This window comes from Crocodylus porosus, unplaced genomic scaffold (assembly GCF_001723895.1).
Source record: "Crocodylus porosus isolate Cpor-Errol unplaced genomic scaffold, CroPor_comp1, whole genome shotgun sequence".
Classification (NCBI taxonomy): domain Eukaryota; kingdom Metazoa; phylum Chordata; order Crocodylia; family Crocodylidae; genus Crocodylus; species Crocodylus porosus.
The window spans coordinates 7,804,769-7,817,605 of record NW_017728940.1 but is presented as its reverse complement, the minus strand read 5'-3'; the positions used below and the strand labels follow the sequence as shown (position 1 = coordinate 7,817,605).

At 36.7% G+C, this 12,837-nt stretch overlaps 1 protein-coding gene across 5 annotated transcripts in view; it reads left to right on the top strand.

The window, feature by feature from the left end:
- Positions 1-12,837, top strand: part of EYA3 (EYA transcriptional coactivator and phosphatase 3) — a 119,892-nt gene that overhangs the window by 35,116 nt on the left and 71,939 nt on the right. For all 5 annotated transcript variants that reach the window (XM_019548050.1, XM_019548052.1, XM_019548048.1 and 2 more), the window contains exon 2: positions 7,772-7,870. In XM_019548050.1, coding sequence (XP_019403595.1) covers positions 7,838-7,870 — 33 coding nt within the window. In that variant the 5' untranslated portion in view covers positions 7,772-7,837. The remainder of the gene's footprint in view (positions 1-7,771; positions 7,871-12,837) is intronic.

Sequence of the window (12,837 nt, the reverse complement as noted above, 5' to 3'; positions counted from 1 at the left end):
CACAGCCACCCTTCTTGGGCTCCCATCATTTCAAAACTACTACTCTGCAGTGCATCCTTCACTAATCGCCTGAGTTTGCTGAAATCAGCTTTCCTAAAGTCCAGCACGTTCACCCTACTGGTTACCTTACCCACTCGACGCCTTATGTTGAATTGAATAATATTTACAATCCAAAGTCTGGTTTTTACTCTACAGAGTTTTCAGTTTGGGCTTCAGTGTGCTTGACCATTTTCCTTTCAGGGATATGGCTAACGACATGTTTTTGTACTTTTGAGATTAAGATGAATGCACTTTTGAGAAATGGGTGTGCAGGAGATCCAAGCTGATTTTCTTACCACTCCCCTCCCAATATTTAAATGACAGACAGAGCCTAGATGGCTACTGTTTTCATTATTGAGGTGTGTGATACCACATCTAATTTAAACACAAAATGTTTGGGTATTAACTGATTCAAAAGGGTTATCTTCAGCTGAAGGGTGGATCACCATGACCTTTAGGAATTAATACTGGAAAAGGGCATGCGTATAAATGTTTTAATAGCATTTTTAATTAAACAAATTTAAGAGGTTTATTCTTGAGTGGTGCCCAGAAATGTTGTAAAATAACTCTACCTTGGAAGAAAGGACAGATTCAAGGTTTTCCCTGTACTAACTTAAACAGTTACACCACTTCAGAAATAATAGTTGTGAAGTCATCTTTGTTTTGTGACTTGGTTTTCTGTCAACTATTTTAGTACCACAGAAGAATAAGTACATACTTATCACTGCAGTGACTGAGCACCTTCCAGTAGTGCTAGGAATTTATAAATGAAAAGCACTGTACCTACCATCTATCAGATGTTCTCTCACCCTCTTTCTAAGAAGAAAAATATGTAAAGTAGAATGCATTGTTTTGAAATCTTTTTTCAGTAACACACCCACACATTGTATGCTCCTATATCTTTAGGTCAAGAATGCAAGGTCACAGAAGTATGAATTTCACTTGGAGCAAAAGGTGATGAAACTTGTGTTGGTGCTTAGTTCCTGTAAGAGTTCAAATCTGCAATCTTGGACAGGCTATCTCTCTCCTGATCTTGATGTTTTCTTTTAGAAAACATGGCAATTTGAGTAACAAGAAAATGTTACAGTTTTTCAGTTTGTACCAGGATATTATAATTGTTACATTTACTTTCCAGCTGGCTATTCCAATTTTTCCTTTAGTTAATGTTTCTCTTCGATATCGAAGTACTTTTTAAAAAGAGGGCTGTTATTGATTTATTTTTAATGAGGGATATTATGCTATCATCTTAATGTCCTCAGACTTTGTTAGGCAACCTAACTGCTTTATATTTTGGTGATTAGTGATTGTCTTGGGCTGCTAAAAGGCAATTTTCATTCTCTCCTACTCCCATTACATTTCTGGGCCAGAAATTTAAGGATTTTTTTTATATCCTTAAGTTTTAAGACATAGGAGCTTGAATAGAAAGAATGGTAAATAGCAACTTGTGAAAAAGCTATAGGCTCTATGTGGTCTCACAAGCGCATGATTTCAGAAGAAGGACCTTTTGTTTTCAGTGTGTAGTTAAGGCAGGAAAAACTAGCACTGTTAATAAGACTGCTTTCATATTAATATATTGCTCTTTGGTTAATCATATAGCATGGAAAGGAAATTAATTAAAACATGTCTGTGTATTATACACATGCTAAATAGATTTTCCCCCCCTTTTAATGACCTATTTAAATATAAGACTATGTTTGCCATTACCAGGAATGCTACAAAGATCTCCATGTCTCTTCATTGGTTTTACTTTGCCTTCATAATCATTTTAAATGGTCCTTATTTCCAGTTACTTATTTTCTATGTTTAATACCCAAGTCTGCCATTTTATCACTTCTTTGAGAAATGGACCCACACAAGGGTTTCTTCTTAAAAATATGTCACCCATCTGAGCTGAATTTTGGGTATCCTGTCTGTATACAGTCCAGCTAAATAGACTAACTTGTTTCTGTGGGGGTTTTTTTACCTGATAGAATAAAGGCTTTCGTTAAAATTGAGATATTTTTAAGGGATATTCCTGAAGCAATTAGGAACATTTTAATCATATGAAGTTACCTCAAGAAGTTGGGCTGTTCAGTGTTTTGGAGTCCTCAAAATGTTGTATAATTTTAAAATAGAACTAAATTTGTATGTAGGAAAACTACAGCAAGTAAAACAGAATCCACAACTTTGAAGTTTTAATAACGAGGAAAAGTCCCATTCGGGGGGGAGCAACTGTTGCGGGACAGGTTGTGTTTTTCTAATTCTTCCTCACTTCCTGCCCCCACTCCAGAAATGTAATTTAAAGACTGTTTATTGGTTCCTAGTGGTGACAGGTTTTTAGGTAAACTACAGGGTTACCTAGACTGATAGTCTCAATTCATTTTATATAATCCTGATCCCTGCATTTTGTAAACAAAATGAAAAAAGATCTCTAAGGTCACTCTAGACTAAGATCCCTCATTGCCTGATTTCAGGAAAAACATCATTAAGCCAAGGGGACAACTTGTTTCATTTCCTGGTAAAATACTGTTTTGAGTAAGATTTGCAGCAAGTTTAATGAAAAATGGAAAAACTCTGTCAGCAGGTTAATAAAGCACTAGATTCCTTAATCTTCCTATCTGAACTGGACTTTTAAGTAAGGGCCAAGACTTAATGAAATACATCCTTGGATCAAAAAGGAGGCTTCATATGTATGTATATGTGTGCATTTAGCACGTAAGTCTACTTGCATTCTGACATGGAGGAGCAGAAAAGGTCCAATTCATGGGAACTGAGAGTTTACAAAATCTTGGCCTTAAATTTAGATTGGTAAGCTAACTTACAGTGCAGATGCAGAAAAAATTAATTTCTGTTTGCCTCTTTTATATGATTTTACTGGATCCAGTATGAGTGGTTGACAGGTGGAGGCTGGGGAAAAACTGGAAACCCTGTCTTGGCATCAGTTCTTTGAGTCAGTCTAGTTACTGATATTCTGGAATCCATCTGTTTAACCAGTTAGGGGTGTATTCCTAGTTCCTTGGCACAGAAGCAAACAACTCTTATTCAGACTTCTTACTTTGCAGCAAAAAGTGTTGGATTGAGCAACTGATAGTTTTAAAATATGCTAGTGTAACATTAAGTTTTGTGGCTTAGGATAATTTATTCCATCCTTTTAGCTGAAGGTGAATTGAAAACATTTTGAATAGTTTTTTCCTTAATGGTATTATAATTAACTTAAATTTGCTGTTGACAACAAGTGTCAGATTTGACAGGTGGTGTTGGGTGAGGACAGCACAGGTACTTAGTGAGGCTTGAATAGCACAGCCTCGCAACAGGTTTTCCTGTGGTCAGCATTATCATTATAAAACAGGATATATACATTTGTCAAAGAGATTTATTGTACTTTTTTTGTATTCATTGTTATATTGTGATGGAAGACATGGTGTTTGCTAAGAAGCAGCCTGAGAAGATAGTCTTTTATAGGTCAAGTTTTACTGGTTTCCTTGTTTGTAACATCTTATCTTGATATTTTGTCGTGATCCTTTATTTTGCCCATTGGACCCTCTCCCACTTGATAAATATGGATACTCATCTGCCTGTAGTAAAAAAATGATTTGATAATATGTTTTTAAATCATAACAGCTTTTAACGTCCATGTATACCTGGAGTCTACTGCATATATTAAAGGGGAGTAGAAGCCTTTGCAGTGTTTGCTTTATGTATCATTTGCCAAGACTGTTGTATCATTACTGGACATAGATATACTGTTCTAGAGGGCTCCATATATATTGTAATTTTTTGGGGTTCTTTTGGTCTTCCTTTGGCGTGCTACAGATTGAATGTATTATAATGAAATTGATGTTGTTTGTATAGAATCCATTAAAAGAATAGATTATTGTAAAATGAAAATTTGAGAGCAAGATGCATATGTAGTTTTTAGATTCAGCTGTAAATATTTTACCTGGGGGGAGGGAGGGGGAACTGGTATCTTAATGCATTGCGCACCAACTCATGAAAAATGCAGGCGCATTTCTTAATATTAAATAATTGTATTTAACATTGTGATAATGGTTCTTTGGGTTTTTAGTTGGGGAGAGTGCAAGGTTTGGCTTTGCTTTTTGCTTTGTGGGCGCATTCATGCTTTTACCATTATGTTAGCATACATTTGCTCTATGAAAATATGTCAGAACAGTAAAATTAGGTCAGAGGATTTGATATCAACGTCATATGTCATAATAATCCAGTGTTCTTGTTTTGCCTCCATTCCCTGTGGTTTTTTAATGTTATAAACGGTCTAAAGGAAATAAAATACAGAACCCAAATACAAAAAATGGCTTTAGGTATTTGCCATGTCCTATTTTCATGGTCTCTGAATGATGAGTTTGGGAATATACTGTAAGAAACAATCCTGCGTTGGTTGGATGTTGGACTACTCTCCAATTTCCTATGTAGATCATGTAGTGTAATGGGCCAAACTATTCAATAGAAGCTTATGCAGGGAGTAGAAGTTTTTGAAGATACAAGGCTATGGTTTAAACAGCATAACAGTTTCTAATTGGGGGTGCTGGAAGTTTTCCTATCTTTTAAGTTATGCTTGTACTGTTTCCTAATTTTTTTTCTATTGGAAATTATTTGAAAAAATTATTGAAGTGAAGTTGAATCTTCCATAGCTTGCAGAAAGAGAGTTGTTTTTTTTGTGATTTCTTAGTTGACCTAATAAAAGGTATCACTTCTGAACCCAAAAGTTCTAGTTTTACATTTTGTCATAGTTTCAAATACTGATTTTGATTTGTTTTGCAGCCAAAAAGATGTAAATTATTTTTCTCCATTCTTTTTAGCCAACAAAGATGGGCATTTGCTAAATAATGTATCACCCTTCATCCATCTTCTGTCCTAGCAAAGATTAAATAAAATGTTAAAGAGACATCCTAAACTATAAACCTGTGTTGCTTAGAGAACTCGTAATCCACTATACAGCTGTACTACAGTTATCCCTTTCACTGTCGGGTACATGCTCTTTTCTTCTGATTGCATTCTCTCTTCCTTTCCTATAACTCCAGCGATTTGCATAGTTTCTTGATAGCATGTCCTCTGTATGCGTGAGTGTTTACTGCAGCCATAGCTTATATTTCCCAAAGGAAATGAATGTGTGACAGCTGTGACTCAAGTTTTTCATTTGCTACCTGAAGAAGTTTCTTTATTTTGAGTTTTGCAGGGTGGAGTGTGAAATCTGCATTTGTTGATAACAAGATGTCCCATCTGGCTGAAACAAGAGTTTTCTGATTAGGTTTTAGTCCTGTTCATAAACTAGGTGTTCCTTAATCCTAATTTCAGTATTCATGAGAACAAATTTGCCCTTTTCCATGTATGCACCTTGTTTTTACTCTTCCTTTCCATGGAAGCCAGTAAATAAAAAGGTGTTTAGGTGAAAACTCAAACCAGAACAGGTTTACTGCTTTACTTTCTAATGTAGCCTTAGATTCAAAACCTTCCCTGAAGATTTCAGCTTTGAAATTTTCCAAGAATTTACACTGTAGTTCTGAAACTGCTTAAGAAATCAGAGGAATATAGGACTTCAGGGGACGGGCTGAGTCATTAGTACCATCACAAGCAACCATGGCATACAGTCCCATTCATAATCTTTTCAATTTCCATTTTTTTCCTTCCAGTCTTTGTTTTTTAAAATTGAATGAGTAAGTTGCAAACATATATAGATATATAAATACATAAGAAAGGAAATTCACTTTTCAGGCTTAAGCAGGAGGCAGGGCAGTGTGGCATCTTCAGGAACTTGTTTTGCGTGACAGTTTATTCTCTCTGAATGAATTAGTCTTAGACTACCATGGCTAACTACCTCCCTTTAACATTTAATCATAGAAAATTAGGGTTGGAAGGGACCTCAGGAGGTCATCTAGTCCAACCTCCTGCTCAAAGCAGGACCATCCCCAGCTAGATCATCCCAGCCAAGGTGAATTGTATTGAATTAAGGTGGAGTGTAGATATAAGCTGACAAAAACACAAGCTCAAGCTATTGTTCATGACTTATCTGTTGCACTGTGTGCAGTATACCTCAGGTGAATTTGTGTGTGCGCTTAAATTATTTAGAAGGCTTTGCTTCATTGTAAGTCAAAATAATTTAGGAACTTTAAGCCTTAATTACTTTTGAAAATGGAAATTAGATTCCTTAGTCACCAAGAAGCTTTAAAAAAATTGACTTGCGCCAAATAATTGTTTATTTTACTGACCCTACAGTGCTTCCCACTGATGCAGATACACAACCAATTGTATTTTTTTCATTTAGTATAAATTATGAATGCATCTCAAAAGCTCATTTTGAATACAAGGTTTTTCAGCTATCATCATGAGTGAAGGACAGAATAATTATAAGAACTATGAATGCAGGCACAAGTCTGAGGGAGAGCGGTAGACGGCAGCTGTTTGGAGTAATGCCACAACTCAGACTTTTTCTTTGGATAATTTCATAGTATGGAAGGTGTTTATATACCAAAGGCAGAATATATATATCGAAGCAGAGAGAGAAAGAATAAGCAGCCTGATTTGATACTGAATTAAAGGATGTATTGTATTTCCATTGCCACTGAAATTTTTCACAGATTTCAGTGAGGCCAGAAAAAGTTTCTAACTCAGTAGATAAATTACCAATATAATTGTTATATTTATGCATCCCCAAATTATTCTGTGTAGTTTCAGGGTTTTTTGTGGTTCTGTAGCAGTAAAATGACCATGTATCTGTTTGAATGTATCCAATTTTTATTATGTTTTGGGAAGCTCAAGAAGTTATAAACGTTAGAGGGTATGTGCTGAGAGAAGTGTCTTTAAAGCAGCTCATGCAATGTATATTGTTTTTAGTGTAGCCTGTCTAATGTCAGTGATAACAGCATGCATGCTAGAAGAGAAATAAACTGATTCATATTCAGAATTTGACCATTATGATTTTAACTTCTTACATTTTACTTTCAGTTGATACTATATACTGCTACTATGTTGTATTTTTGTTTGTTTTTTAGCGTTGAAAAGCCCCTAGAGAGATTGTTTTTATTGAAGTTTTTTTGGCAGACTCTCTGAATTCTGCAAAATATTTCTGAAAATAGTCTTCTTTCTAACTAACTTTCCTATGGTTAATGCGTTACAGAATTCAGATAGGGTCTGGTGCTAACAATTTTGAGTTTGTTATCTAATTTTTTGTTTTAAAATACAAAGTCATACTATTTATTCTTAAATGTATAGTTTAAATAGTAAACTTGTTTTACAAACTTGGTAATAGCCAATACTGCTTGTTTAAAATAAGGGGGTGGGGGGGCGGGAATCAACCATCTAGTTCATCCTTGTCCTGGTTTAATGTGTGTGTAACAGTTATGTAAATGTTCTAAATTAAAGCAGGTTAAGTTGAATCATTGTTTACTGATATACTGGCAGTAGCCCAGGCTTGATCACTACTCATTTTTCAAATTGCAGTGCACGTGTACAGTTAAAATGTTTAATACGCTGTCTTCCATAGCAAATATCTGTAAGTGAAGTGCTGTCAAGAAGTGCCACGTGCGCACTAAAAAAAAAAATCTATTTACATCTTGAGGCTTACTGGTAAATCCCTTGTTTTTATAAAAGCCTTCCATATGTGAGTTTTGTTTTCTTACTTTGTGGATAGCAACGCAAATGTATGAATCCTGAGCTCCAAGGATATGAATATTCTCTGATAACCTAAATGATAAGCGCCCCAAAAACTACATAAAGCTGTGAACACCTTTTTTAACAGGCTTTGAAGACTGCAGACGAAGACACGCATTCTAACCATTTAAGTATATTAAAAATATTAACACCAATGGAAAAGGCACAAGACTTACCAGAACAACCAGTAAGTACTTTTTTAAAAAAATGATTGTGGAAAAAGAAGTTGTTATTTCAGTTTCAGTTTCTCAGGTCAATTCTATAACAGGTAATGTGTCTCATTGCATAGTTCTGGGAATGGAAATTGGTTTTGCTGTTAGTAATATAGGCTGTCCACTAGCCTTATTTAATATAATAAAAATGCTGATAATAAAGTACGGGTATTTTTGAACTTTTTTTATATTTTGTTTTAAAATCTTTAAAATGAGATTTTTTTTAAACAAAGCAAAGATCTACAGTAAAACTGATAGTTTCAAATTGTTTTTAAAAATGAAAAAAATGAAAAATTACTATTTACGGTGGCACTTCCGCAGTGGTTACCCTTCACTTTATGCAGTTTGAATTATTTGAATTTACAGAAAATTAAAAATTGGTTACTATAGTTATTATATTATATAATTATTTGAATTTCTTGAATATTAAAAATAAGTTACAGTAAAGAGATATCTTTCAGTGATATATATTTGAAATGCTGTCATCTTATAAATTATTGATAATAGCATTTCACAGAAGTTTGCAGAAGGATAAATAGTAATGTGGAATAGAATGAAAACAGATGTTTTCATTTGATACAGGAATTAATAAATGTGTTGCACATAATTTGATGCATATTAATTCCTGTATCAGGTTCATGTGTAACATCATACTAGTTAAACATTTTTTCCTTACATAAGCTAGTGACAATTTTGTATTTGGAATTCAGTCAAGCTTTACCAACTGGATAGCTCAGAGAAAAGTGTTATACAAGCTCTCTTTGTGTTTGAAAGCTTGTCTTAACATCTTTCCCAGTCTAGTAAAAGAGAACCCTTACTTCTCTTTAGGATTGGAGATATTATCAAATGCATATCCCATGTATCAGACTATGTATTTGGCATCACAGGATGATATTGATATCCACATCTTTTTGGAATTCTAATTATACGGGTTATGAAAGCATTTGTATTTATAACATTAGGTGTGGGGAGAATTTTATTTTTTATAAATGCTTTTGAAGTAGGGCATAAGCCAACTCCTAACTGATGGAAGGTTAGGAAGAAACTCTCCGTAAGTGCAGGTTTATTCCATAAGTAACCATGGAAGACTTTCTCATAGTAGTCACTGTTAGAGATTAGAATGCAGAATTAGACCTACTATTGTTCTAATCTAAAGTAACATTTTTATATGCTTATAAAATTTGTCATCAGAGGAAAGGGGAAACTAATAGAGAATCATAGAAAAGTAGGGCTGTAAGGGACCTCCATGTACTCCAACCCCCTGCCTGAGACAGGATCATCCCTATAAATATAGTTAACGTCTGTTTTCATAGCCAACTTTGATTTTAAAAAAATTTATTCATATCATTTAACAAAAAAAATGAAATCACTGTATTAGCTGTGAGCTTATATTGTTTACACTTGCTCCCCTGCCAGAATTAATTATTATTATATCTCAGAGTTACTCTTTTATGTATAAAAGTGAAAAGTAATGCATAAGTAATGTATACTTATTTAAGGGCTTACTTCCACATAATTTTGGTTGAGTGGCAGGGAAAAATGAAGTTATTTAAGTCTGTCATTTGTTATCCTGGTCATGACGGCTGGGGTGGTGTGGGCACTAAGGCTCACGGTTGACGGCCCAGAGGTTGCAAATTCAAGTCTTTAGCAAAAGCAGTCATAGAATGGTCCTGTCAGATTCCAGCGAATCTGCAAATTCTGCTAAATACCTTGTCACACAAGGACACAAAAAAAGGAAAGGAGCTGAATCACTATAACTCTCCATGATGGAATAATGAGGAGTGTTTGAAATATATAGGAATTGTCACTTATAAATGAGGCATGCTAGGATTGCCCACACCAAAACATTCTGCCATAAAGGTTGTGTGTTATATCCTGATACACAGCTTTAGTTGGTTCCCTCTTTGACTGTCCCTCTTCCCAGGTTCTAGTAAGAATTCATTTTTGCATCAAGATGGTTTCCTGCTAGATTATATGAGTTTTTTCTATTCTCTCTTGTGTGGGATTCCCAGGGAAGGGGGTAAGACTGGGAGACCAAATAAAGAGAGGTATCTTTCAAAAGTCACTAGAAGCAACCCAAATAACCTTTTGTCATAAAAAGTAATTGCATTAGTTATCAGGATTATATTTTTCAAAAGCAATCCTTTACTATGACCTGTTATCTTTAAAAATATATATATATATATATAATTGCATGCAACTGATCTGTAATATTCACTTAAATCCTGCACAGCTGACAGTATATACGTAGAATTTGTTTCAAGGTAGGTACAAACCTTCATAGCAATTCTACAAGGTTGCAATGTCTCAATTACTAAAAACATCTTACTGGCATAATCAGTATTTTAAATTACTTTTTCCTCCAGGCAAAATGCAATATTTATCATTATAATCAACCACATTGCGGCCTCCCTTGCATAGGAACCTCACACTATACCTTGGTCACCAAGAGAGGCTGATAAGCATTTTAAAAAGCTGCTTCTTCCAAGAGACTCTTAATAAGTCATGTGTGGAGCAATGTCAAAAAAGAAGAAAAAAAGAAAGTGTGTGTCTGCTGTCTGTTTTTACAAGCATAGTAGTGAAAACTGGCCTTCAACAAGCCAGTAGGGTTTGGGTGTTGCTGTGGCCTTATGGTCAAGAAAATGGAAGAAGCAGCAAGGGATTTTGTGATATCTTTTATTGGATATCTCCAAGGTTGGAGAGATGTTGAACAAGCTTTTGGGCACTGTATGCTCTTCTTCAGGTTAGCTTGAAGATGAAACGTTTTGCTTTCATCAAGCAAACGTTCTCAGACATTCCAGAAACTTCTCTAACAATTATTAATAAGACATTGAAATATTGTCTAACTCTTGCCTATAGAAGCCATCAAAGAAGCAAAATTTAAAGTAGCGTGAGCTTTCAGGGGCAGTGCAACTGAAATGCGGGGGTGGGAAATGTGAGAACCGAAAAACCAAAAAGTAAAAGACCATGAGTTTTCTGTATGCTATGGTGGTGTCTCTGATTTCATGAACCTTCTGGAAAATGACATATCTAACTCTGTGAAGCCTATTGTTAATCAAGTAATAGAGTTTAAGAACTACTTCTAAGACCATGATGCCTCAAAATACCACACTAACAATTATAAGGGATTTATTATGACCCAACTGCAAAGATGGACAAGGTGGAACAGCCAAGTGGCATACCTTCAATATTTTCTGAAAAACAGTATTTTCCTAGAAATTGTAGATGAACAAGAGAGTGGTGTTTATAGAACCGTAGAAAAGTAGAGCTGGAAGGGACTTCCAGATGTCATGTAGTCCAACCCCCCTGCCTGAGGCAGGAAGATTCATATCCAAAACCATGTCTAACCTATTAGCAAAACTACATAGTTAACCCTGATGCATCCAAAAGAAATAACAGCTTAATCTGCCAGAGGTAAAGTGGGAGGACCACAGCACCCAGTGTCCTGTTGCTGCAAATATTGTTAGAATTTACTCAAGGGTTGTGTCCAGACGAGCATGTCTGTGTGGTATGCAGTGCAGCAGACATTTCTGTGGCACCACATACCACATGTTCAGTTGTTCTCTGCGCTGCAAGGAAGCAGCATGGAGGAGTTTTTTGACTCCTAGATATTCAGGGGTCAAAAAGATCCATAGAAAAAAAAGCAGAGTGGGGCACATAGCAGCAGTGTGCACTGCCCAAAACCAGAGCCTAACCAGCCAGAGCCGCACTCCGCCCTTGGCCAGGCTCCACACAGTAGGAGCAACACAGCTGCAGTCCTAGGAGGCCCCCAGGTAAGGCTGTCAGGGTCAACCCAGTGTTGGCCTCAGCCACCTGTACCCCACTCGGGGTAGCTTGGTCGTGCACCAGAGCTCATGTAGCACAGGCATTCCCTGGGGATACAAGATGCGTTGCTGCTAGTTGTCCCTAGGGAACCAAACATCTACACATGTCTGGATTCAGCCAGGTCTTCCAAGGAAAGGACCACTCATCCCCAACCGCATAGGAAGGCAAAACACCTGACAGCCTGTACCAGGGTGACCATGGGGTAAAATTCCTTCCTGACCCTACATATGGTGATCATTGTGACCCTGAGTGGAGGGACAAGATCTTCTAACCAGGAACATTCAGACTTAAGTCCTAGCAGGAGCATTGGCACATACCAGTGCTTCTAAAAAGCACAGTATTGAAAGCCCAGCAAGTTACTCTGACCCAATGGAAGCATGAGAGGAATGGCAAGAAATCCATGTGGCTGCACAAGGGGCTTCTAAAATGCCTCGAATACTAAAGGAAAGCTTACACGCAATGGAAAGGTGCTTTACTTTCAGCTCAACATGCCCCACTGTCTTAGGATGAACTACTGGGTTCAGAAGATTTTCTGTGCCTGAACAAAGGACGTATTCAACGGTAGTTTTCACTCTTGCAGATCTTTATTTAAGGATACTCGCAGAGGCAGATGATAGAACAGAGCAGAGAGGATGGTCACTTCACATCTGCCTTAGGCGGCAGCTGCCACCCCGCATGGTTCTCTTGGCCCCGGAGTGTCTTGATTCTGGGGATGCGGTAGCCTGCGCCAGGGCTCCGCGCAAGTCAGAACTCTTGTTAGAGCCGAGGAACTCCTTGTAACTTAAGAATGTACAGCTTATATAGTCTGGAGAAACATTGTTATTTCGAGCTAAGGATTTGGTTATTTCAAGCTAGGAATTTGGGGATGAGTCGTGATTTAACACACTTGGCGTTTACTACATTCTGCTGTATTACCACATTGTACTATCTAGGTTCATGGTTCGGTCACGCTCACAGAGCAGGAGACCACGTGCTGCTTCACCGGTCTACTATGGAATCAGCGTGCAAAATCCTTGCTATTAACAAAGCTTTTCATAGATTTCATAGACATTAGGGCTGGAAGGGACCTCGGGAGATCATCGAGTCCAGCCCCCTGCCCAAAGGGCAGGAAGTCAGC